At 46.2% G+C, this 27,642-nt stretch overlaps 1 protein-coding gene across 4 annotated transcripts in view; it reads left to right on the top strand.

The window, feature by feature from the left end:
- Window positions 1-27,642, top strand: part of LOC135200442 (eukaryotic translation initiation factor 4H-like) — a 63,958-nt gene that overhangs the window by 15,983 nt on the left and 20,333 nt on the right. For all 4 annotated transcript variants that reach the window (XM_064229077.1, XM_064229078.1, XM_064229080.1 and 1 more), the window contains exons 2-4: window positions 2,950-3,223; window positions 19,358-19,508; window positions 19,690-19,818. In XM_064229077.1, the coding sequence (XP_064085147.1) occupies window positions 2,950-3,223; window positions 19,358-19,508; window positions 19,690-19,818 (554 nt within the window). The remainder of the gene's footprint in view (window positions 1-2,949; window positions 3,224-19,357; window positions 19,509-19,689; window positions 19,819-27,642) is intronic.

The following is a 27,642-nucleotide window of genomic DNA, read 5'->3' as shown; positions in this document are numbered from 1 at the left end:
ACCATCAATAGACCTGTTCGCGACATCAAGGAACAACCGTCTTCCTCTCTCTTATTCTCCAGTCCCAGATCCTCTAGCTTGGTCGGTGGACGCAATGCTGTTGGATTGGTCGGGTCTGGAAGCTTATGCATTCCCTCCGTTCGGTCTAATAAGAGAGGTGCTGAACAAGTTCATGTCGCACAGCAATGTAACACTAACGTTAATCGCTCCCTTTTGGCCCAGGAAAGAGTGGTTCCCGGACCTTCTCCAGTTGTTAGTAGACTTCCCCAGACTTCTTCCTCCAGAGAAGTGGCTTCTCAAACAGCCGCACTTCAAGAGGTTCCACCAAAACTTGTCCGCTCTAGCTCTGACAGGGTTCAGACTGTCCAAAAAAGCAAAAAAAAATCTTGTCAGAGCGAAAGGATTTTCAAGAAGAGCTGCAGAAGCTATCGCTCGTTGTAGGAGAGAGTCTTCTAACAAACTCTATCAAGGGAAGTGGAGAATCTTCAGAGAGTGGTGTAGAAGTGCTAAAGTCTCTACTTCTGCGACCTCTTTAACAGAAATAGCAGATTTTCTTCTATTTCTTAGGAACTCTAAGAAACTGGCTCCTTCGACGATCAGAGGATATAGAGCCATGCTCTCTTCGGTTTTTCGACATCGAGGTTTGGATATTTCCTCCAATTCAGATCTGTCGGACCTCATTAGGTCTTTCGAAACCACTAAGCTCCCGCAAGATACAGTGACTTGGAACTTAGATGTGGTGCTTAAGTTCCTCATGGGGCCACCGTTTGAGCCTTTGAAGTCGGCTTCACTCAGGAACTTGACTAAGAAGGCACTTTTTCTTATTGCACTAGCTTCTGCTAAGCGTGTCGGCGAATTGCACGCTATAGACAAAAGAGTCGGTTTCTCTCAAGGCAATGCTGTATTTTCGGTATCTTTGACCTTTCTAGCCAAAAATGAAGAATCCTTCTAATCCTTGGCCGAGGAGTTTGTGGTAAGGAACTTATCTGATTTGGTTGGACATGAGGAGGAAGAAAGGCTCTTATGTCCAGTCAGGGCTATTAAGTCAGTATCTGTTTGCCACTAAGGGTATTAGAGGACAATCTTCTAAGCTCTGGACCTCGGTTCAAAATCCCTCTCGTCCTCTTTCTAAGAATGCTATATCGTTCTTTATTAGAGAGCTTATCAGGGAAGCTCACTCGCAGTCCGAGAACGACAATCTTTCCGTTCTGAGAGTTTAAAGCTCACGAGGTTAGAGCAGTGGCAACTTCTTTAGCATTCAGAAAGAATTTATCTTTAGCTTCGATTCTTCAGAGCACGTTCTGGAGATCGAATTCGGTTTTTGCGAGTCATTATCTCAAAGAAATAGAAACGGTTTTCGAGAATTGTAAAACGTTAGGTCCGGTGGCGGTTTCTGGCATGGTGTTGGGAGAAACGGCACAGGGGTCGTCACCTCTATGCTAACTTTTCACCTTGAATAGGTTGTCGAGTTCAAGGGAAGCTGGGGGTACTGAGTACCTGGGATACTCACCAGTCTGTTAGGTCAGATTTTACAATGGTTGGGTATATATGTTTTTAAATCTGGTGTTGGTGACAAATGTTTTGTATGATTGAATTTCTGGTCTTAGCCCAGGGCAAGGGCAATCTTTGTTGTTACTATCCTCCGTCAGTCAGCCTTGACTCGCTTGAACTACGGAAGGATTCCACTCCTGTAGAGGCTAACTTTGGTCAAATTCCAATTCCTCTACAATAGTAAGAAGAGCACCGACCAGAGGCAGTAACAGTCTGCTGTAGCTCTCTTACAAGGTAAGGTACAACAGACACCTTGAGTGTTTACTGGTATTGCAATAAATGTAACCATTTAAAAATACTAGTGGTCCACTGAATCCCACCTTCCCATAAATGTGTAATCAGCTCTATAATTGTTCGGTAAGACACTACAATAAAAATGAAATTTTCATTATTAAAATGAAGTTTTATTGTATACTTACCGAACAATTATGATTATACCCACCCGCCCCCCTCCAGACCCCTTAAGGTTGGACCGGTACTGGGCCAGAAAGAATTGGATTCACCTGGGCAGTTGTACCTGGTTCTCCCGCGAGTGGAGGGAGATGACGTCATCACCACCAGTGTTGGCGACGCCGACGCGCTAAATTTGAATTTAGTATCCTGCCGCTCGTGGAAATCACGGCTCTATAATTGTTCGGTAAGTATACAATAAAACTTCATTTTAATAATGAAAATTTCATTTTGTGTATGGCATGGGGCAGTGTTGTTTATTTTGACTGTTATCACAATGGAAACTTCTTTGGGTGAAGCTGGAATAGGCTAGGCATTTAATTCTGTTACCAGGTAAAGATAGGTTGTTCAAATTGAGGTAATTATGAGAAGATTGTTGTTAAAAGAAAATTAAGTGAAATGACAAGGTATTCAGATTATCAATAGATCTTTTAAGTTGAAGATTCTGTGAGGTTTTTCCCCATTTAATCAGCCCACATCCTTGCCCATTTATCATTTCATAGAATGGGTGTTAGAAGTGCAATAATTGTGGGATGATTGTTGTTGAGGAATACAGTGTTTGTCCAGTCACTAGATATACAGAATATTGATAAATATGTTAATGCTGAAAATGCGTACAGAATCTGAACAAATGTGTTATGGTTGACAATACAGAATTTGGGTAAATTTGTTAAAGTTCTTGTATTTGTGATGCATTTGTATGAAATAAGTAGGATTGATTTTGATTTCATTTGCCATCTTAGAAAGGTCACAATAGCATATAAACATCCAGAAAATGTTCAGATATGAATAGAGAATGAAGTCTTATTTACTGTGCAATTGTATAGTATTAGATTATTAAGATTCAGTAGCTTGCATTAGATTTTTATGAAAACAATTGCTTCACAGTATTTCTGAAAGTCGGTGAAGAACTACGAATTGTTGATGTGTCGTTTCTTCCATCCACAGGAATAATTATCGCTCAGGTGGAAGTGGTGGCGGTGGTGGTGGTGGAGGAGGTGGAGGAGGAGGCGGAGGAGGAAATGGTGGCAGTAATGGTGGCGGTGGCAGTGGCGGCAGTGGTGGAGGAAGGTACAATGATGGTGGCCGAGGATACGGAGGGAGCGGTGGCACCAGACAAAGAAAGCCTTTGCCCACCGAACCTCCGTTCACAGCATTCATTGGCAATCTGCCCCAGGGAGTTGTACAAGGGGATATTGATATCATATTTAAAAATCAAAAAGTATGTATTTCTAAAAGTTTTAGTTTAATTAGTGTTTATGTACTTATAACTTTGTACTTTTCAAGATGTTCCGTATAAACAAATATTATGGTATTTTAAAGGAAAGGTATGAGAAAAACAATGTTGTATACATGAAAACAGACTTCAAACCCATTGATCTTAAGCAGCATCACTTTGTGTTAAATAGATTCAGTCATGCTAACTAGTTGAATTTTTTGGAGGGAAAAAACCCCTTAGTTGCACATCCAACAAGTCAGAGGTTACTGTTCTGCCAGGCAAAGTCATTACTCAATACTAACTCCCATCTGGAAGAGTTATGGGAAGGGACGAATGGAGTGACATATGGTTGATGTGTGACCATTAACCCTTAATGGACGGATTGCTCCTCAGGAGTAATAACAGGTTTGGGGTGGTGAATGGATTGATCATGTTGATAATCAATATTAAGCACCATTGATTTGGAAAGAAACAGGCGGAAAAGAGGTGCCAATACTTCGATAGCCCATAAATTCAATACAGGGGGTCCTCGAGTTACGACGTTGATCGGTTCTTAAGACGCGTCGTAACACGATTTTCAGTGTAAGTCGGAACATAAAAAAATACTGCATGATTTAATGTAAATATCAATAACAAAGAGAGAACAATTCCTTACCTTTATTAATTTGGTTGGCTTGCACACTGGAGAGGAAGCTGTGGTGCTGGAGATGCTGGGGCAGGTGAGTCTGGAGGTGAGGCAGAACCTACAGAAGGTGCTGGAGATTGTGGGGCAGGTGAGTCTGGATTAGGAGAGGTAGCTGAGGTAGAGGGTACAGGATCTCTTGCAGGCCTCTCTACCTTCTTAAAATACTGCTCCAGGTTAGTCTGAACAGAGAGCAACCTCTTCTCATCCAAGATCTCCTTGTAACACTGCATCAAATCCATGATGCCTCTGGAAACCCTAGTGAACCTGTCCAAGTTGGGATCCTGAGCCACAAACTCTTCACTTTCACTTCCTTCCCCCTTTTCTTTTTTCAACGCTTCAAACAATCTTTCGCCTTCTCCTGAATCACCATAAGGCTGACTGGAATGCGCCGTTGATTTTGGTCTTCCAACCAAAGCACCAATAACCTTTCCATTTCAATTATTAGACCACTACGCTGCTTAGTTATCACTGTTGCTTTCATAGGAGCAGATCCTTTCGCATGTTCAACGATGCGCTCTTTTATCTTTTATAATGGTAGCAACAGTTGAATGACTAAGGCCAAGCAACAGGCCAATGTTTGTTGGCGTTTCTCCCTTCTCAGATCGCTTTATAAGAGCGACAATTCAACTCCTGGCCAGCCTTTGAAAGAGCAAGACCTGCTGGTTTCCCCTGGTGAAACGGGAAGGCCTGGCCCTTCTAAGGATGAGCCTTGTTTTTCAGTATGTGTTGACGACGCCCTTTGTGTTTTGTGGCCTTCGGTGGGACTTCCTGGCCTGCCGTCGAAGGAGAGACTTGTCAGCACTCCTTTGGGCTGTCTTTTCCTCCTTAGCCTCCTCGGAGGAGTCAGCCTCATCCTCCCGTGCTGTTAAGGAAGACGCCCTTCCCTCTGCGACGCAGCCCCCAGAGCCCTCCCCCTGCGGAGGCTCTTTTTGACGCTGACCAGGTCCTTTCTCCTGTCTGCCTGCCCTCGGGGATGCAGGCCCTGCAGCTTCGCCTTGTCCCTGGACGAGGTCCTCGGACTCCTCCTGACACACCTTCTTTGAGAGCCAACAGTGACTCAGAGAAGTAGTAAAGACTTGTCTCAGAGACGTGCTAATGCACGCTCTCCTTCGAGAACTACCAGACCTTCACGCGTAAGCTCCCCGGTTTTGTGCGATGCTGCAGAACGCACAAAGAGCATTTTTTAGATTTACTCTGCGCGATGCTACGGTACACACACAGGCGGCTTCGCTAATTGAACGCTCCCCTGCAGTGCATGATGCTTCGGCACGTGCACAGGAGCCTTCATTAGAGAGGTCACGGAGAAACTGTCTCCCTCTCAGGGATGACGAGTCAACGCGCCCCCACCTTCTACACCGTAGCGAGAACTACTTACTGATGCGCGCTCCGACAGCATGCATGATTGCGCATGCGTCATGTATTAGACAGGGCTCACCTGTGACATGCGTTACCCAACGCGCTGCTTCACTGCTGCCTCAGCAACAGAGTAAGCGCTCACCGAGACGCCCTACTGTTCGTGCGCGCCAACGAGCATCACCAGAGCGTTTTTCTTAACACTCCAGCAGGCGCTCTCAGTCTCAAGTATCACGCCCCAGACGTGCTCCTTCTTCGGAACGCTCTTCTTCGTCTACACAGGCAACAAGTTGTGCAATTTCACCTGTAGAGCGTCAGCGCTTTTGCGTTCTAATACGCGCGGCTCTAGGCATTCTCCTGCATGCACTTACGCGTGTTCAGAACCTGTTTGTGGGCCCGCGCTGACACGCGCTCTTGCTCCTGCAGATACGCACGCACCTGTAAAACCTTTTTTTCATACAATCAACTTACCTGTCAGATATATACATAGCTAAGACTCCGTCGTCCCCGACAGAAATTCAAATTTCGCGCCACTCGCTACAGGTAGGTCAGGTGATCTACCGGCCTGCCCTGGGCGGCAGGACTAGGAACCATCCCCGTTTTCTATCATATTTTCTCTGTCGCCGGTGGTATCAACATTGTTGCTATTACCTCCTGACTTAGATTCTTATTTCATCCTTTGATCATCGTTTCTCGGCTTTTTGGTGACGTATCTGGATCGTGTTTTTGGCATTCGCTACTGTGGACTGTTTTTGGAATTGCTTTTTGGATTTTTCTCAGTATGTCTGATTCAAATGTGAGTGTGAGAATGTGTGTGAATGTAGGCTGCAGGGTGAGGATACCGAAAGCTTCGGTTGATCCTCACACTGTATGCCGTAAATGTAGGGGGTTTCAGTGTTCTGCTAATAATACTTGTAATGAATGCGAGGGATTAAATGCAGAAGAGTGGAAGACTTTAACTTCTTATTTGAAGAAGTTAGAGAGGGATAGGGTTAGACGTCTGAAAGGTGTGAGTTCAAGGCCTATTGAGCCTTTTACTGATAATTCTAATCCTACTGATTTAGATTCTCCCTATGTTTCTCATTCACAAAGTGTACTTTCGGAATCGGCCTCGGAAATCGCCGATCTGAAAGCTACGATTCGAGACATGAAGTCCAAAATGGCGGACTTACAAGGTAAGGCTAGTGAAAGTGAGCATTACAGTGAAGTGAGTTCTCCCAGTGTTGTGGAGGGGGCGTTTGATCGTCCCTGCGACGCTCCCAGGCCTAGACCTCTTCCAAGCTCCCATGCCCAGAGGAGAAGGAAAGTCGAAAGCTTAAGGAGGTCGTGGGGAATCCCCAACGGTCAGACGTCCCTTCAGCTAGCTCTGTTTCGTGGCAGGCTGCTCAAGGGCGCTCTAGAAAAAGCGTCCTTCGTGAGTGTTTTCTCATCATCCTTCTCCCTCTCCCTCACCTAAACGAGGGTGGAAGGAGTCGAATTTATCGAGACCTCTGAAGCGTCATATGAAAGAACCCGAAATTGATTCGAGCCCAGAGCGTTTCTCAGATGACGCTCCCTCTTCTATTGTCAACCTAAGAATTTGTTTTGGCGAACGGGTAGGCTCGTCAGCGTCACCGACGACGGTACGCAGAAGTACCCCTTTCCTACTTCTCCCCCGAGTGATGACGAAAGGCGTCATGCAGTTGACGTGGGAGAAGCTTCAAGGAGAATAATTATGGCAGTTCAAGAGCAACTGACCTCTCTAGTGGGAGTTTTAGCGCCTCGTAGGAAGGACGTTGCGCTTCCAATCAAGAAGTCTCGTCCTCTCTCCCCTGCTAAACGAGAAGCGTCATGCAGACGTGAAGCTTCCAAACATCTTACAGAAGCTTCGGGTTCGAGAGCGAGAGCGGTTGCTTACGAAAGTTCGTAACGCCAGAGAGACGTGATGAGACGTCTTTTAGACATGAAGCGTCTTTGAGAGCTGTTGGTAGACGTGAAGCTCCGACCAATATTTTGGCGCCAAGTAGGACGCCTTTTGAGAGCGGAGCGTCTTCCAGGCGCGAGGCGTCATCCGGACGTCAGCAGCCAAGTAAGCAGGAGACGTCAGCCAGGACGCTTGGCGGACGAGAAGCGTCATCCAAGCGGGAAGCGTCTTCTTTTTATCGAGAGAAGCCTGAGCTTTTGGCGCCTTCCAAGGCTATTAAAGCGGGGAAGAGGAAAGAATATCATTCCCTTAGCCCCTCTCCTATTAGGAGTTTGTCTCCTCCAGAGGAGGAACGTACAGAAAGGGGAGCGGAGACTCATTTAGATCCCGAGTTGGAAAGGAAAACTCGGAGGATGCAATATCAAGGAAGGAAGAAATAGACTGTCGAAACTATAAAGTTTTGACTGCCTTGCTTCTTGAGGAGTATGGAGACGAATTGACTCCTGCCGCTCCTCCTTCTCCGCGCTCTGTTTTCGAGTGCTAAGACGAAGAAGTCTTCATCTTTTCTCAAAATGAAGCCCACCATTTCTATGAAGAGGGCTCTACAATCATTAGACTCGTGGATGAAGTCTAAGAAAGACTTAGTAAGAACGGTCTTCTGCATGCCTCCAGCGAGACTAGCTGGTAAAAGAGGCATTTGGTATCAGACGGGAGAGAATATGGGTATTGCTCTCCCGTCTACGTCAGAAGCAGACTTTTCGACCTTAGTTGACGCTTCACGTCGACAAGGTGGTCTCAACTCGGCACGGATTACGTGGGGCATTTCTGAACTGGACCATCTCCTCAAGGGACTCTTTCATGTATTGGAAGTTTTCAACTTCTTAGATTGGTCCCTTGGGGTGATGTCCAAGAAAGCCCATGATTCGGAAGGAATCGAACCGGAAGCCCTTTTGTGCATATTGTCTTGTATAGACAAAGCGGTACAGGATGGCTCTTTTGAAATCTCCTCATTGTTTGGAGCAGGTCTTCTAAAGAAGAGGACGGTATATGGTGCCTTTTTAACCAAGGCAGTCTCCCACGCTCAGAGGGCAGCGCTGCTGTATTCGCCTTTGTCTGACTTTTTGTTCCCTTCTCAGTTGGTGAAGGACATTGCTCATTCATTAACTGAGAAGGCGACTCAGGATCTTCTGACGCAGTCAGCAAGGAAGAAGAAGCCTGCTCTACATCTGACAAGAAGGACCGAGTACATCGGTTCAGCCCTTTCGAGGTGGTCCGACCTCCAGACCTCCCGCAAGAAGGAAGGCTCCGGAGAAGAGAGGTAGGTCTGCCTTTCGTCCCTTTAAAAAGGGAAAATGAAGCTTCTCTCCTCCAAACACCAGTAGGTGCCAGGCTCCTGGGATTTGTGGAGGCCTGGACACTTATAAACGCAGACGCGTCATCGTTGGCTATAATAAGGAAGGGATATCGTATCCCTTTCCTGAACACTCCTCCCCTAACGTCAATACCAAGGGAACTAACGGCCAAGTACAAGGATCCTGTGCTGAGGGATACTCTTCGATCGATGGTGGAACAAATGTGGGACAAGAGAGCGATAGAACACTAGTACTAGATCAAAAACTCCCCGGGGTTTTACAATCGCCTTTTTTCTGGTTGCGAAAGCCTCGGGAGGCTGGAGACCAGTACTGGACGTCAGCTCTCTGAACAAATTTGTTCGGAAGGAGAAGTTCTCCATGGAGACTTCTGCTTCAGTCCTGCGTCATTACGACAAGGAGATTGGATGGTGTCTCTAGATCTCCAGGACGCCTACTTTCACGTCCCGATCCACCCTTCATCAAAGAAGTACCTCCGTTTCATGACGGGGGGAAGGATCTTTCAGTTCAGAGCCTTATGTTTCGGCCTGTCCACAGCTCCTCAGGTCTTCACAAGCCTGATGAAGAATGTGGCGAGGTTTCTTCACCTCAAAGGAGTAAAAATATCTCTGTATCTGGACGACTGGCTCATCAGGGCCAGATCAGAGAGACAGTGTTTGGAGGACCTGAAGTTAACTTTAGATCTGATCAAAGCGTTGGGATTGCTCGTGAACCTCGAGAAGTCGCAGCTGACCCCCAGACAGGACTTAGTCTATCTGGGGATTCGGATGGATTCTCGGGGTTTTCGAGTATTTCCTTCGCTAGAGAGAATCGCAAAAGGTTTGCGGATAGTCTCTCTCTTCTTAAGGAAGGAACATACGTCGGCGAGGGAATGGTTGAGCCTTCTAGGGACCCTTTCCTCGCTCGAACAGTTCTTCCCACTAGGAAGACTTCATTTACGTCCGCTTCAATTCTTCCTCAAGAAGTCTTGGAGTTGGAAAACTGGACAACTTTCGGACGTCTTTCCCATTCCAGTAGAGATAAGATCGCACCTGGAATGGTGGTTGCCCCCTCTGGAAGAGAACAAAGGGATCTCTCTAAGTACACAGAACCCAGACCTAGTGTTGTACTCCGACGCGTCGGAGAAAGGTTGGGGAGCAACATTAGGCTCGAAGGAGGTGTCAGGCACCTGGGAACCAGCGCAGGTGACTTGGCACATTAAACTGCAAAGAGCTCTTCGCCGTGCATCTGGCTTTGAAGAGTCTAGAACCTCTGGTGTCGAACAAAGTAGTGCAAGTAAACGTGGACAACACCACCGCACTTGCCTACATTCGAAAACAGGGAGGGACTCACTCCTCGTTCCTTTACGAACTGACGAGAGACCTTTTGCTTTGGACGTCTCACAGGAACATCTCCCTTCTGACAAGGTTCGTGCAGGGAGTAAAGAATGTGAGGGCGGACAGACTCAGCAGGAGGAACCAGGTCCTTCATACAGAGTGGACCCTACACGAGGAAGTGTGTCAAGATCTCTGGCAGTCTTTTGCTCGGTCGCGGAAGATCCAAGAGCTCTTATGGTAGACGCCTTCCTGCTAGATTGGTCTCGAGTAGACGTATATGCTTTTCCTCCTTTCAAAATCCTGGGATTAGTAATGAAAAAGTTTGTGGCGTCAAAGGAGACGAGGATGACATTGATAGCCCCCTTTTGGCCGGCCCAAGATTGGTTCTCGGAGGTGGTAGAGTGGATCGTAGACTTTCCAAGATCCCTACCAAGAAGGACGGATCTTCTCAGACAACTGCACTTCAAGAGGTACCATCAAAACCTCCCCGCTCTCGCTCTGACTGCCTTTCGACTATCGAAAGACTCGTCAGAGCGAGAGGGTTTTCTCGCGAAGTGGCAAGCGCGATCGTGAGAGCACGCAGAACCTCCACTACGAAAGTATATCAATCGAAGTGGGAGGTTTTTAGAAGGTGGTGTAGATCTAAGAAGTTGTCCTCCTCCACTACCTCTATAGCGGAAATTGCTGATTTCCTTCTATTCCTGAGAGAGCAATCTCATCTAGCTGTATCCACAATAAAGGGATACAGAAGTATGCTCTCGGCTGTCTTCAGGAATAGAGGATTAGATCTGGCAGATAATAAAGATCTCCACGATCTCATAAGGTCATTTGAGACTTCAAAGTCGAAGGAACCGGTCCCTCCGAACTGGAACCTAGACGTGGTCCTCAAGTTTCTTTCATCTGAAAGATTCGAACCTCCTCATCTGGCTTCGTTTCGAGACATCACCAGAAAATGCCTATTCCTATTATCTTTAGCTACGGCAAAGAGAGTTAGTGAATTACATGCTCTGCAAGATAAAGTAGGTTTCAAGGGAGACTCAGCTATTTGCTCGTTTAAGACACTGTTTTTAGCTAAGAATGAGAATCCCTCGAATCCTGGCCTAAGTCATTTTTGAAGTCACAAGGCAGATTCGAGTCTCGTAGGAAGAGAAGCAGAAAGATCTCTATGCCCTGTAAGAGCTCTAAAGTTTTACATTCAGAGAAAGCATCAGATGGGAGGCTCTAGACAAGGTCTTTGGTGCGCGGTAAAAGACCCCACAAGACTGATGTCCAAGAATGCGCTGGCATTCTTTGTGAGGAACGTCATTACAGACGCGCATAAGGTCTGTTCTGACGAACAGTTACGACTGTTGAGAGTTAAAGCTCATGAAGTGGAGCAGTAGCGACGTCTCTCTCGTTTCATAAGAATATGTCGCTTAAAAACATCATAGATACGACATTTTGGAGATGCAACTCAGTATTTGCATCTCATTACTTGAAAGACGTTCGTGTGACATATGAGAAGTGTTTTTCTCTAGGTCCTTTCGTATCGGCGGATACGATTCTGGGTACGGGAGCCGACACCAATCCTTAAAAGTATATACTTTTCTTCTTTTTGGATATGGTCTGGAGTCTCTTCGAACAATGGAGGACTTGGTTTAGCACGGGCGGCCGTCTATGTTGTTCAGTAAGAGAATCTTGTCATATCTAATTAGATGAGTATAATTTTTTTTTTTAGAAATTATGTATGTGTGCGTAGTGGTTTTGAGTTACGGTTGTTGTGACGAGTTCGGGGATAACTCGGAACAATCCTTAGTTCTAACATATGGTTAGGATCAGGTGGTCGGGATTGGTTGTGTGCTCCTTCATAAGGTGTATTGTCATATAAGTGGATCAGCACCCATTGACAAAGTCCTTTCAGGCTCTGCCGAGTAAGCGGATAAGACCCCATTGGCAGACCCACAAGAACTCTTGGCCATAGATCATATATCTCGCTAAAGTTTCTTGAGGTGATGCAGACTACTGGGCAAACACCCATGAAGTCTACCACCTATCAGGTAGGAACCAAGGTTTTATTTATACCTACAACATATGTTGTTTACCTGTCTATTCCATATAGTAGCGTCTCTTACCCTCCACCGAAAGGTGCCAATCGGCTATGTATATATCTGACAGGTAAGTTGATTGTATGAAAATGATATTGTTATGTTACAATAAAGTTTCATACATACTTACCTGGCAGATATATACAATTAAAGGCCCACCCAGCCTCCCCGCAGGAGACAGGTGGAAGAGAGAAAATATGATAGAAAACGGGGATGGTTCCTAGTCCTGCCGCCCAGGGCAGGCCGGTAGATCACCTGACCTACCTGTAGCGAGTGGCGCGAAATTTGAATTTCTGTCGGGGACGACGGAGTCTTAGCTATGTATATATCTGCCAGGTAAGTATGTATGAAACTTTATTGTAACAACAATATCATTTTTTTTTTTTTTTTTTTTTTTTTTTTTTTTTTTTTTTTTTTTTTTTTTTTTTTTTGAAAGGTTTCGACACGGAAAACAGAGACCGTCTGAGTCAGAGTACCCGCTTCTCGGAACTTCCATCGTCTGCTCCTCCTCCGAGGTCCCACCTCTACCTCGGGATCCTCGTAAAGCTGCAACCCAGCCTTCCTAAAGGCAGCCTTATTGGCTTTCACCTTTGATTAGGGGTCGTCATTCCCCGACTCTTCCTTGAGAGCAAGGCCACAAAGGGTCTCCTTCTCCTTCATATGACCTTCCAGCTCCCCCCCTTCCGATTACTCTTTGGAAGTTGGGAGAGCAGTTAAGGGGATTTACTATCCCTAAGCTGCCACAAGTGGGGTGGCACAGTGGGCTTTCTTGTCACCTCTAAGACTCCACAGCAGCCTGACAAGCAAGCGGACATGGCCTGTCAGCTCCATGACCTTGTTTTGTCAGGAGGTAAGGCTATGAAGTTCTTAGTCCACCAGCTTGCCAACCTCTGGGCCAATCTGGTGCTGAAGCGCAGGGACGCCGTCTCATCAAGGCTTGATCAAGCTGTGGACCCTCAGGAAATGACCGACCTGAGGAATGCCTTCTTTCAGGGATCCACCCTCTTTCCATCCTTGGATGTAAACGAGGTGATCGGAAACTTCAGGAGAGCAAGCCGGGATTCTCTGCTGCACCGCGCAGCATCCTGCTGTCGACCCCAACCTCCTGCTGTTTCTGCTTGACGTCACCCTGGCTCTCCATCTAGGAGGATTTCTCACCCTCCTGCCAGGACTGATCCCTTTCCCACTGCCTCCACCACTCTGCGGCAGAGAGGTCGGCAGCCCTTTTCAACCAGGGGTGGTCGAGGGCGAGGCAAACGTGGCAAGAGGGAGAGAGTCCGCCGCGACCAGTGAGGAGAGCACTCTCCCCACCCTGCCACCTGTGGGGAGATGCCTGCAAGCCAGATGAACGAGGTGGCACTACCACGAGGCGGAGGATTGGACGCTGACCGTCCTTCAACACAGGTATTGCACGCTGTTCATCAACTCTCCCCCTCCTCTGATTCAACCCCTGAAGATGTCATCATCCTATCGTCAGGGATCAACGAAGGATCTTGCCCTTCATGCGGAAGTCCAGGACATGCTGGGGAAGGATGCTCTCGAGGAGGTCCTCGATGAGTCTCTAGGCTTCTTCAGTCGACTCTTTTTAAAGAAGGCGTCTGGAGGCTGAGACCGGTCATCGACCTTTCAGTCCTGAAAGGGGTGTTCAGGATGGAGACCCCCAGCACAGTCAGACAGGCCATTCGTCCTCTGGATTACATGGTGATGATCAACCTAAAAGACGCATGCTTCCAGATCCCAATCCATCCGTTGTCCAGAAAGTATCTTCGTCTTGTTGTAGCGGACAGTGTTCCAATTCAAGGTCCTATGTTTTGGTCTCTACAGCTCCGCAAGTCTTCACTCGGGTGTTCACCCTAGTGTCGACATGGGCTCATCGCCAGGGCATTCATCTATTGCGTTACTTAGACGATTGGCTGATACTCGCGCCCACGATGGAACTACAGGGTTCTGGCTTTTTGTCACGATCTGCGGAACATGGTGAACCGCAAGAAATCCTCTCTAGAGCCCTCTCAACAACTGGTGTATCTCAGTATGATCCTCGACACCATTGCAGGGAAAGCCTTTCCGACACCGGAAAGACTGGAACGCTTTCGAAGTGTTGGTCGCAAAGTCAGGATTCTCCCCGTGAACTAGTCCCAGTGGAGGAGAACATGTGCTCCGATCTCGAATGGACGACGCGAACCTGTTGAGGGGCTCCCCTCTCCAGTCTCGTCCACCTGATCTGCTCATGTTTACAGATGCATCCAAGGAAGGATGGGGCGTGCACTTACTGCAACACCTGGCTTCGGGCTTATGGTCCGACCAGGAACGTCGAAATCATATCAACGTGCTGGAACTTCGAGCTGCCTTCCTGGCACTACAGCACTTCTGACAGGTCACTCGGTGGCGCTGATGAGCAAGAACACCACCGTAGCAGCATTCGTGAACTGTCAAGGCAGTACCGTGTCTCTGAGCAGGAGGGCACAGATCGTTGGCTCCAAATGGACTTTGGCTCCCCGGATAGCAAACAAAGCCTTGACTTTGTGGGGTTCCCCAACAATAGACCTGTTCGCTACCACTCTAAATCGGAAGTTACTGATTTACTGCTCTCCAGTTCCAGATCCAGCAGCGGCGTTTGAGGACACATTCCAGCACCCCTGGGACGGCCTAGACATCTATGCTTTTCTGTCATTTTGCCTGATCAGGCAGGTGTTGAATCGAGTGCAATCCACACCTTCCCTGTCCATGACACTAGTAGTGCCGAAATGGCCTTGTGTAGAATGGTACCCAGACCTACTTCTGCTGGTAGAGACTCCAAGAGTGCTTCCGCCACTCCCTGACCTCCTATGCCAACCACGTGAGGATCTTCCACAACGCGGTGAGCTTTTTACATCTTCAAGTGTGGAGGTTATCCAGCAGCTCTTCACAGCGAAAGGCTTTTCGCGAGAGGTTACGACAGCAATGTCAGGATACCTCAGGAAGTCCTCAACGTCTGTCTATTAGACCAAGTGGGCCATCTTCTGTGGTTGGTGTTATCGGAGAGGCTGTTCTCTTCTCGGAGCCTCTATCCCCTTGATTGCAGACTTCTTACTCTACCTCCGGAGAGAGACGCTCCTTTCGGTCTCGGCGGTGAAAGGCTGTCGCTCGGCCTTGAGCCAAGTCCTCAGACTGAAGGGAATCGATCTCTCTTCCTCGGAGGAACACTCTGTGCACATACCAAGCTTTGAACAGGGTTGCACTCCGGTATTGGCAAAGCCTCCCCCCTAGGACATCGTTGCTGTCTTTGGGTCTTTGAAGAGAGCTCTGTATGAACTGTTATCCCTGGCATCTGATAGGGATCTCACCCTGAAAACGGTTTTTCTTCTCGCCCTTGCTTCCTCCAAGCGAGTCATCGAGCTTCATGGCTTAGCTTATACTGTTGCTCATACTGAGCGCTAGACCAATGCCTGCTTCAGCTTCATCCCTGAGTTTGTTGCGAAAACCTAGAATCCATCCCAGGTTGATTCTCAGTTTTCTTCGTTCCAGATTATGAGCCTGAGCACAGTAACCAAAGACCCAGATGAGCTACTTCTCTGTCCTCTGAGAACACTGAGGCACTATCTCCAACGGACCAGTTCTACTCGACCCACCGTACAACATCTCTTTGTAAGTACGGGCCCGTCAAAGAAGAGGGTTACGAGGAATACCATTTCACATGGGATTCAAGAGGTGATTTGCCGTACTCTCTCCCCTCCATCTTCTCCATTGCTGGTACCAGTCGACTGAAGGCTCATGATGTGCGTGGAATGAACACATCTCTTGCCTTTAAGAAGAACCTCTGTTACCCAGGTGATGGAAGCTGGCACATGGTCTCGCCCTTCCACCTTCACCAGGTTCTACCTTAGAGACTGTACTCACAGCTACCGCGACGCAACTGACCTTGGTCCTGTGGTAGCCGCTCAGCAAGTGGGTTAGCTGCCTCCGTGCCCTCAGAGGTCGGAAGTATCGAATCGAGGTTCCGTATCAGCCGGGGGGTGAATGTGAGAGTATGACTGGCCTATTTTCTTTTCACCTTTTCCCCCTTACTTTGGGTCACAGCATCGAAACCCTTTCTCCGGCACCGATTACGACACTGGTAAGCATTCCATGTCCGACTAGGGGTTTTTTCTGTAGACACACAAAAGTCAGTCTCCACACTCCTTTCCGAGGGGGGGGTTGCTGCAACCCAACAAACCTGTTATAATTATATAGCCTGGTTTTGGTTGCCAGAGAGAGTTCTACGCTCACGCCTTTGATACCCAGGCCGTCAGCCATCAGGTCGTATTTACCATGGCTCGTGGGGTGAAGGACTTCCATCCCTACCTTAGGATGAGTCTCCTAAGTAAAAGATGGAAGGTTTGTATACGATGTAGGAACAAATGACATTTTTGAAAGTAAAATGTATTTTTCCCCAACCATACAAACCGGGAGTCCTTTACTTTTATGGTCTCGCCAAACACCCACCCCCTTGATTCAGGGGTTATCATCAAAGTTCTGGTTGTAATCAAAGTGACGACTCAGTGAGCTGGTGGGGAGGTGGTACTTCCCCACCGCCGGGCAGGTAGGTACCTCGGTATGTAAAAGAATGTATTAGCCGGTAGCTTCGGCTGAGCTGCAATCTATCCTAAGTAAAGGACTCCAGGTTTGTATGGTTAGGGAAAAATACATTTTACTTTCAAAAATTTCATTTTTGGTAAATTTACGTAAATATATTTCAACAAATATGCTATGAATTTGTTACTTATTTCATTTCTTATCAGTTTTGATAGTGTAAGCTGTAATTATAATTTTACGAAATAAAATAAAATAATTTATTAGAAAAAACAGAAGATGGTAAAATTTACTATTTTCTTTTAAAAGAGGTCCCACACACAGTTGTAAATAGCCATTATCAACTTCTCATGGAAGGTAGGGAAAATTTTTGAGATTTTTTTTTTCTTTTCACTGTCTGCATTCCATTGATGTGTGTGTGTTTTTTTTTAAAGTGACTCAAAGTTTACCCAGCCTGAGGAGCTGCATATTGATATATTTACCTGTCCCGTAAGGGTTAATCATGAATGGCTTGATTTGCAATTTAGTACAAAGAATGAAGCACAAGACTCCTTTAAATAAAAACTATGGATCAAGCTGCAAGAAGTCCAGTCCCTGATGATGGACAGTGGAGCCAATTATACCCTCTTGAAATCATGTGTGCTTCTGTAGACAATGGATTCACTTTGGAAGACATAACCCAAGGTAGCACAGTGGCAGGTGCTCCAGGGAATGCCTCCATCTGCACCATAGTTGAGTGTGAAGTCATAATATGTATAAAGACTCAGATGTCCCCCTCCCCTCAGTTGGTTGCACATGACCTGCTACAATAAGTACGTAGTAGTAACAAATAAACATCAAATAATTTGTTGGTCACAACACCTAGAGAAAGTCTTAGGAAAGTGTCCTGGTTACTCAAGAAGCCTTAGACTCTAAGGATAGCAGATAGTTTCAGACCATAGTTCCAGATCATACTTATAAACCAGAAAGGAGATGCTCAGATGATTTGAGTCATCAGTCGTGAGTTGTGAGACATCATGTGAAACTTCTAAATAACCCAGGTAAATGACTGCAGAACCAATTGAAAATAGAGGTTAGGATATTTCTGTTTACTCAAGTAAAGGGACTGATCAAAATTGATTATCTGCAGGGACATGGGAAGAATACCAAAGGTGTCCAAGAAAGAGCCATTTTTAGTAGAAGACTGTTGTCACCCACTAACTCCAAGACAAACTAAAAATACCTACTGAGGACCAACTGTTGGAATGAGAAAGCCCAAAAGTAATTGGATAGGATAGGAGAAAAGATTAGTTTAACCAGACCTTGGAGCCTAAAAAAGGCTCCTCTCAGGCTGGTTAATTGGAGCCCACTGACGTGTAAAGGATGCATGGGCACTCGGGAAAGTTGTAATGGCCAGATCCAGAAAAGCAACAGCTTCAAGGGCTAATAAGGAGAGCTAGTAAGGCTGCAGCACCATAGGTCTCAACTTAGAGATTTGATAGTAGCTCCACGGTTGTACTGACCAAAATGACAAACAGGTTCAAAGTGTGTCTATCATATTAAAAGTCTAAACCTTGCTGGAGGAAGACTGAAGAGGTGGAGGGGCATTATGATATGTAGTAGACAAAGTGGTATTACAAGAGCGGAAGCCTCAAGCAGACCATGCCACAACTCTCGTTTACTTTTGCTGATAGAGGACCTAAGGGTTGGCAGTAGATTTTGCAGCTACCGGCAAAAAGTTTTCAGACAACGCTAGATAACGACCAATATGAAAATGCAATAACTATATGACTAAAACTTTTGGAACTAGGACTCTTCAACAAGATGCAGGAGGTCTGGGAACCACTGTTGCTGTTAAGTAGGTGATTAGTGTCATCTGAAGAACTGCAGAACGGTCATCTGAGCATTTGCTGACATTCAAAATCTTAGGTAGAATCTGTTTTAGCATTCTAAATTATGGAAACTTGTCCAGATCATGCTATGACCCCAGCTGCAGGAAACAGTACTGCGATAGTCTGACATTCAACACTATAGCAAGCAGATCCAGCTATGGCAGCTCCTGCACTCTCCTCATGGCCTTGCAGACGCTTGAGTGCAACAACCACTCCAAGAGAAGGATCTGATGAACCATACCAAGAGCTTATGCAATAACTTGGCAAACTCCCTGGCAATGTAGTATAGATCTCTGTTTGATGGAAGGAGTCGTCTGTTAGTATGATGTCTTGTGCTGTAGGAGGGTTTTCCTGAATTATCTAAAATATCTTAGAAACACTAAAATACTCAGAAAGCTTAGAACCAAGTCTAGCAAGATTGCCCTGTGGAGAAGGTCCAAAAATACTTAGACGTTTTCACTTTTTTTTCTGTTGGACATGTTGATAAAGATCCCCTTGAAATCCTGGGTATAGTAGGTATCCTTAATTTTTAAGGAAATATGATTGTTTCAAAAAGAATTTCCTTTATATTTATCAGAGAAAGCAACCTTGCAAGTATAGTTTGTTTAATCTCAGCACAAATATTTAGCCTTCTATCATAAAATTATCTTTTCGTAATGAAGCCGGAAAAAGCTTTTGTTCTTAGAACCCCCAGAACATTGCTTAACAGCTATTCTCAGATATATCAGAAATTAATGGTATGAAAGTGGCAGGATATTGACACTTCTAAGATTGTAAAATTCACAAGATTTTAATGTGGTATCTTGCATTGGTATTATGTTGGGGGGTTTCAGTGAAGCATTATCCCAGTTAGTATGAATTCATAATCATTTAGGAAATAATTATTCGTTAATTTTTATCTTATGAGTAGTAGAGTCCTTAAAGGACATTTATTTAATATGATCTTTGAGGCTTTCTTTTATTATCATAACATTTCAATGCTACGTCTAACCAGGCTTCCTTTTCAGGTCCGATCCGTAAGACTGGTACATGATATGGAAACTGGGAAATTCAAAGGTTTCTGTTATGTCGAATTTGAAGATTCAGCAAGTTTAGAAGATGCACTAAACTATGATGGAGCTCTGTTTATCGATAAGCACATTAGAGTCGATATTGCAGGTAAAATGGAAGGGAATCCCACAGGATTTTGATAATCTTTATTAATACAATCTTTATTATTACAAGATGTATAGGTTGTCCATATATTACAGTATTACAAAGCCAGTTGCAATACTAGACCTTGACATTTAATTTCTTGCTGATAGCCTGTTTTAAAGTCTGGTAAATGGTATTCTTCCAGAGTCTAGACGTGGTGATCGCGGAGGTGGATTTGACAGAGGTGGCCGTGGGGGAAGAGGTGGTCGAGGAGGGCGTAGTGGCGGAGATATGAATGATTTCCGCGGCAGAAGAGATGGCCCAGATGACTTTAGTAAGTTTCATGTTTTTCTTCATTACTGCCACCTTAGGTATTAAGGTTCATGTTTTTCATTACTACCACCCCCGAACTCTTGTAAAATAATATACATCTTGATTTTGAAAATAAATAGATATTTTTATATCAGATTTTGTAAGATATGTTTGATATTTTCAACTATTATCAGGAAGTAAAGTGGATGAAGATTATACACTTATTGTTGCTGAGAAAATATAAGCAATAGGCTTTCAGTGTGAATGGCAGACTTTTGACTCTTATTTACTCATTATATTATACTAGGTTTCTGAATAGCAAACATTTAGTGAAAAATCAGGAGCAGGAACTGGTTATTTTGGTTAGCAATCGTAAAGAATTAATGCATAATATTTTAAAACTAAACCCCCTTTATTTGTTAGCCATTGTGCGATAGATGTAATAAGATATGTAATTGCTGGTAACATCTGAAAGATGTGCATGGTGCAGACATAAGATGTAAGGGTGAATTACACAAGAATCAACATTTGTGGAGTCATTTGAGCTGTACATTCATAATTTCCTTAATAGAATTGAAAGATAAAAATATTCAGGAGTGGCAGTAGAGTGATTATTATCTTATGTTTGTTGCAGTAAAATGTACTACAGTGGTGAACACCCCTTATAGTACTTTTCTTTACCTAACCTAGCTATTTTTGCTCCTGATACTATAGCAAGCAGTGTTTTGTTGTTGTTTGTGTGTGTGTAAAACTGCTCAGTTTGGTGGGAGTTTTATCTTGGCTACAACTAAAATTTGGAAAAGTTTGCCAAGTGCAGTTTTAGAATGTTATGATCTCTTAAATGTTTAAGCAAGGAACAAATTTATTCCTTGTCTCTTTCAACATGTAAATTCAGGTGTACGTATTGGTTTTATTTTCTGTTCCCTCATACTTATGTACTTGACACTTTTCCATAGCTTGTCTTTCTTTGCAGGCTGATTTCCATAAGGGTTTTCAGCTGAAGATTTAATGAAATCTCCTTGGTGCTCGGTATTTGGCCCAAAATACCTGTGACTCATCCGTCTAGTAATTTGTAAATCCAGTGCATATAATACGATACTCAATGTTCACATACTTACTTTTGTCGAGAGGAGCCTTCTGATAAAGTTTAAGTGTTCTAAGCATTATTATTATTTTTTTTTTTTAATTTAACTGCTGTCTTTACCCGTGTACATATTTGTACCAGTCAGCCACTTTGTTCATGAAACTTACCTGTCAGATATATATATAGCTGTATTTTTCCGAATCCGACAGAAATTTAAACACTTACGACACACGCAGTGGGAGTCAGGTGGTTAGTACCCATTCCCACCGCTGGGAGGCGGGTATCAGGAATCATTCCCATTTTCTATTCTTAATTTTTCTGTCGCCGGTGCTGGAAACACCTGTTTGCAGCACCTCCGTCCAGATTTTGGAAACTTACTAGCTACTTGAGTATCCCTTTTGGTTTTTCTTTGGTATCTGAATTGGATCGGTGGCTTGGCACACGTTGACTTTGGTTTGATTTGAATTTGGTATTGATTTTTCTTTGATCAAGATGTCAGGGTCTAGTTCTGCTAGCGCTAGATTTTGTTCCATGTCTGAATGTAGAGGTAGGCTACTGAAAGCTTCAGTAGACCCACATTCTGTTTGTAAAGTTTGCAGGGGGAATGAATGTACGTTTGAAAGTCGTTGTAAGGAGTGTGAAAGACTAACAGAGTCGGAATGGAAGGCGTATGAAACCTATCTTAAGAAACTTGAGCGAGATAGGTTAAGGAGGTCTTCCTCCAGAAGTGTTTCAGGTAGGCAAGATTTAAATTATTCTCCTGCTAACCCTCCTTCTGTAGATTATGCTCCTACCCCTGTAGTGTTGCCTCCGGCCCCTGAGACAGTGTCGGTAGAAGGTAATACATTATCGCTAATTCTTGAATCGATTCGTAACTTAGAATCAAAAGTGTTAGCTCTGGAGAGCAAAAGTGAAGAGAAGTGCAGTGAAAGTGCCCCTTGTGTAGTGGAGGGTGCGTCAGATCGGCCTCATTCCGCCTCTAGACCTAGACCTCTGCTTGACTCCCAGATTACGGGGAGAGAGCATGTCGAAAGTCGAAGGAGGGTTACGAGGAACCCCCACCGATCTGGCGTGCCTTCGGCAGCTTCTGACGACCATACCCAGACTGCCAAGGAGCGTGCGCGTGCACGTCTTCTCAAGGAGTGCTTTTCTTCTTCTGAAGCTTCCTCCCCGCGCAAGGGGTGGAGCTCTCATACCGCATCACGTCCGCTGAAAAGGACGGCTCGCGTTCGGGACGCTTCACGTCCAAGTTGTTCTCCGGAACTTTGCACGTCGCCTGATAGTGCGTTTGCTGCTTTTCCTCCGCAGAAGAAGCGTAAGGATTATTCGGAGGCGGAGTCTTCCCTAGATGTTTCTTTCGAGCGCCGCAGTCGCTCTAAGGTGCGTGAAGCGGCGGTTCCTGGGAGTAGCAAGAAGGCGTCCCCTCGCCACTCTCCTGCTCACAGGATCAGCCCCTCCCCAGAAAAGGAGGCTTCACCTACAAGCAAGATTCTCCAGTCTCTTCAGCAGCAACTTCGAGATGTTTTTCCTTCGAGAGAGACTGTTCCACGTCGCCGTAAGAAGGATGACAATCTTCCTGTGAAGAGGTCGAGGCGTTCTCCCTCTCCCTCTCCTCGCTCGTCTCTCTCTCCGTTTGAGTCTCCCTCTAGAGTTCGTTCTGCTCCCCAGCAACTTTCTAGAGGAGGCGAGAAATTCGTTTCTCGCTCTCGTGAAGCGGTTGTTTCCGCTGCTACGAAACTTGTGGATAAGAAGCGAGTTTCTTTAGATGCCGAGCGCGCTTCTGTGAAAGTCAAACGCGCTTTAGTGGACGCCGAACGTGACTCGGTGCAAGTTTCGCGAGCGCCAGTGGACGCTCAGCGAGTTTTAGTGGACGCTCGGCGCGCACCAGTGGACGCTCGGCGCGCATCAGTGGACGCTCGGCGCGCACCAGTGGACGCTCAGCGCGCACAAGTGGACGCCAGGTGTACACCTGCGGCGTTTGAGCGCGCTTCTGTCGGCGCCAGTAGATTGGCTTCGGACGCCAAACGCGCGCCTACGGACGTCAGTTTTCCTCTTCCGCAGCACAAGCGGAGGCGGGAACTCTTCCTGTTCGCCGTTCTTTCTCTTTTGAGAAAGCTCGGGACTCTTCTTTACTTCCTCCGACTTCTCCAGTGTCTGAAGAGGAAGTTAGTGACACTTTCGTCGAAGTGGACGAAGAACAGCAGTTGGCTCCAGTTTCGACGGACTACAAGGTTTTGACTCGTTTACTTCAGTCAGTCTTTGCAGACACTTTCCAACCTGAAGCTCCACGTACTCCTCCCTCTCAGTTTTCGTCTTCCAAAGCTGCTAAGATCTCGGGCTTTGTGAGAATGAAGAAGTCGCTTTCTACGAAGCAAGCTTTAGAAAGGTCCATGATTGGATGGAAAAGAGGAAAGCTTCAGGCAAGACTTCTTTCGCTTTACCACCTTCAAGACTCGGTGGCAAAGCTGGTATGTGGTATGAGACGGGAGAAAACGTCGGAGTTAAGCTTCCAGCCTCAGCTCAAGGAGACTTTGGTAGCATTGTAGACGCCACCAGAAGATCTTTTTTGTCTTCCTCGAAGGTCTCGTGGACACATAGCGAGTTAGACTTTCACCTTAAAGGCCTCTTCAGGACACTAGAGGTCTTTAATTTTCTTGACTGGTGCCTGGGAGTATTGGATGCCAGGTCCAGGAGTTCTGATTCCATCAGTCTGGGGGAGCTGTCCAGTGTATTGTCTTGCATGGACAAGGCCGTCAGGGATGGTTCTGAGGAAATTGGCTGCTCATTTCAGCACGGGACTGCTTAAGAAAAGAGCACTTTTTTGCAATTTTACTGCAAAGTCGGTCTCACCAGCGCAAAAAGCGGATCTTCTTTTCGCTCCTTTCTCAGAACATCTCTTCCCCCAGTCTATGGTAAAGGACATAGCTGCCAGTCTCCAGGAGAAAGCAACTCAAGACCTTCTGGCACAGTCTTCTAGGAAGCCTACTACTTCTTCGTCTTCTGGGTCCTCGGCTTTGAAGAAGTCGAAGCCCTTTCGATCCGCTTCTTCCTCGAAGCCAGCCCCTCGAGGAAGAGGCTCTTTCAGAGGCAAGACTCCCGCTCCTTCCAAGAGCAAGAAGTGAGAGGGAAGTCCTTCAGACACCGGTAGGAGCCAGGCTTCTACATTTCGCGAAAGCTTGGGAAGAGAGAGGTGCCGACGCTTGGTCTCTGGACATCGTCAAGAAGGGGTACAGAATTCCTTTCCTGATGTTACCCCCGCTGTCTTCGACACCAAAGGATTTGTCTCCGTCGTATCAGGGAGAAAAGCAGAAAGTGCTTCACGATCTACTAGATCAAATGATCGAGAAGCAGGCAGTGGAACAGGTCTTCGACCGGAGTTCTCCGGGGTTTTACAACCGTCTGTTCCTAGTGCCGAAGCAGTCAGGGGGTGGCGCCCCCCGTTCTGGATGTCAGCAGTCTAAATCGCTTCGTTACCAAGCAGAAGTTCAAGATGGAGACACCTCAATCCGTGCTTGCAGCTTTAAGACCGGGGGATTGGATGGTCTCGTTAGACCTTCAGGACGCATACTTTCACGTCCCCATCCATCCCCGATCAAGGAAATACCTGCGGTTTGTCCTGAAAGGGAAGATTTTCCAATTCAGGGCACTCTGCTTCGGTCTCAGCACGGCGCCGATGGTGTTCACCGTTCTTATGAAGAACGTTGCGAGGTGGCTCCATCTTGCGGAAATAAGGATCTCTCTCTACCTAGACGACTGGCTTATTCGAGCCTCATCGCAAGACAGGTGTCTGAAGGACCTTCACACGACTCTGTCGTTATCGAAGTCCCTGGGACTTCTGGTGAATCTCGAGAAGTCGCATCTGACTCCTTCTCAATCCTTAGTCTATCTGGGGATTCAGATGGACTCAGTGGCTTTTCGGGCTTTTCCGTCCCAGGGGCGACAACTTCAATGCCTGGACAAAGTGTCGGCCTTTCTAGGGAAGGAAACATGCTTGGTGAGGGAATGGATGAGTCTGCTGGGGACCATTTCCTCACTGGAGAAGTTTGTTTCTCTGGGAAGGTTGCACCTCCGACCACTTCAGTTCTTCCTCTCAAGCAATTGGTCACGCAAACAGGATCTAGAAGAGGTCTTGTTTTTGACGGAAGAAGTAAAAAAGCACCTCAAATGGTGTTGGATCCAAAGAAGCTTGCGGAAGGACTTTCGCTCAAGCTTCGGAACCCCGACCTAGTGTTGTTCTCCGACGTGTCCTCCACGGGTTGGGGAGCAACACTGGGAGGGAGAGAAGTGTCAGGCACCTGGAGAGGGGAACAGGTGTCCTGGCACATCAATCTAAAAGAACTCTCAGCGGTTTTACCTTGCTCTAAGGTTCTTCGAGGAGGAAGTCTCCAGCAAAGTGGTTCAGATAAACTCGGACAACACCACAGCCTTGGCATACCTCAGGAAACAGGGGGGAACTCACTCTCATTCTCTGTTCGTCATCGCGAGGAATATCCTGATTTGGGCGAAGTCGCAAAACGTCACGATTCTGACAAGGTTTGTGTCAGGCGTGGAAAACGTGCGAGCGGACCTTCTCAGTCGGCAAGGACAGCTTCTGCCGACGGAATGGACCCTTCATCAGGAAGTATGCCAGGCGCTATGGAAGCTGTGGGGACGTCCTCATGTGGACGTTTTCGCAACTTCCCGAACGAAGAGACTTCCGCTGTATTGCTCCCCAGTTCTGGACCCGGGAGCAGTGGCAGTAGACGCCCTACTGTGGAATTGGTCGGGACTAGACATTACGCTTTTCCCCCATTCAAAATCCTCGGGAAGTAATGAGGAAGTTCGCTGCATCAGAAGGAGCGAGAATGACCCTCATCGCCCCCTTCTGGCCAGCGGCCGACTGGTTCACGGAGGTGATGTCCTTCCTAGTAGACTTTCCGAGGACTCTGCCCCTAAGGAAAGATCTACTCAGACAGCCCCACTTCGAGACGGGTACCACAAAAACCTCCCCGCTCTGAGTCTGACTGCGTTCAGACTATCAAGAAGTTGGCCAGAGCGAGGGGTTTTTCAAGACCTGTGGCAACGGCGATTGCCACCGCAAGGAGGCCCTCCTCAATCGCAGTTTACCAATCAAAGTGGGCTGTCTTTAGAAGTTGGTGCAGAAGGAAGGGCATTTCCTCCACCTCAACCTCTGTGAGCCAGATAGCAGATTTCCTTCTTCACCTTAGGAAAGAAGCGAAACTAGCCGTTCCCACGATTAAAGGCTACAGAAGCGTGCTTTCTGTGGTCTTCAGACATAGAGGACTCGACTTAGCGAATAATAGAGACATTCATGATCTCATTAGATCATTTGAGACTGTGAAAGTTCTCCAACCTAAAGTACCATCGTGGAACTTAGACGTGGTACTGAAGTTTCTCATGTCGAGTCAATTTGAACCGCTCCATTTAGCCTCGCTTAGGAATCTTACTAAGAAGACCATTTTCCTAAACGCTCTGGCGACGGCGAAGAGGGTTAGCGAAATTCAAGTCATAAGCAAGCATATTGGGTTCAAGGATCATAGTGCAGTTTGTTCCTTAAGTCCTACGTTCTTAAGCAAAGAACGAGAATTCCTTCAACCCTTGGCCGAGGACGTTCGAGATCAAGGGGTTGTCGGAGCTAGTGGGACCTGAAGCTGAGAGAGTCCTGTGTCCTGTCAGGGCTCTCAAGTTTTATTTGCAGAGAACCAGAGCATGCAGAGGTTCTTCGGAGAACTTGTGGTGCTCTGTGAAAAAACCAGATCTTCCGATGTCGAAGAATGCACTGGCGTTCTTCTTAAGAAGTACGGTTAAGGAAGCCCATGAAAAGTGTAGTGAAAGTGACATGGAGCTTCTGAAAGTGAAAGCCCACGAGTTGAGGGCTATTGCTACTTCGGTGGCTTTTCACAAAAATATGGCAATCAAAGATATTTTGGGTGCCACTTATTGGCGAAGCAATTCGGTGTTCGCTTCACACTACCTGCGGGAGGTGAAAGCAACATACGAAAATTGTTACTCGCTCGGACCATACGTCGCTGCAGACACTGTTTTGGGGGCAGGAGGTAGCGCTCATCCTATCCTTTAATGGTTTAGGGGAGTTTTTAACTTGTGTTATGGTTGTGGGGTTGACCGCCTGCGGCGGATCTCCCTTCCATTACCTTAGTCTATGTGGGATACTTTTGGTAGGCTACGCCAGGTGGTTTGGTTTTTACTTCGTTGCCCTCATTTGTATGGTCAATGGTCTAGTCACGTCGTGGTCTCGCCCCTGTTGACAGATCATCTGGAGTGCACCAGCTATATAGGTCTCTACCTCGCTGGCAACTCTAGTAGCACAAGCAGACTTACGCGGCAGTAACCACGAAGTCAGCTATGCTAACAGGTAAGGAATCAAGATATCAATTATCTGCATATATATGTTTCCTAAAATCTTCTATTCTGTCTACTCCCACCACCAAAGGTGGGATTCAGCTATATATATATCTGACAGGTAAGTTTCATGAACAAAATGATATTGTAATGATACAATTAAGTTTGTTCATACTTACCTGGCAGATATATATATAGCTGTATTTTTCCGAATCCGACAGAAATTTAAACACTTACGACACACGCAGTGGGAGTCAGGTGGTTAGTACCCATTCCCGCCGCTGGGAGGCGGGTATCAGGAATCATTCCCATTTTCTATTCATAATTTTTATTTCCACTGTCTCCTGAGGGGAGGTGGGTGGGTACTTGATTATATATATCTGCCAGGTAAGTATGAACAAA

This window comes from Macrobrachium nipponense, chromosome 26, assembly GCF_015104395.2.
Source record: "Macrobrachium nipponense isolate FS-2020 chromosome 26, ASM1510439v2, whole genome shotgun sequence".
NCBI lineage: Eukaryota > Metazoa > Arthropoda > Malacostraca > Decapoda > Palaemonidae > Macrobrachium > Macrobrachium nipponense.
The sequence above is the reverse complement of the archived record's forward strand: the minus strand, read 5'-3'. Positions and strand labels throughout refer to the sequence as shown.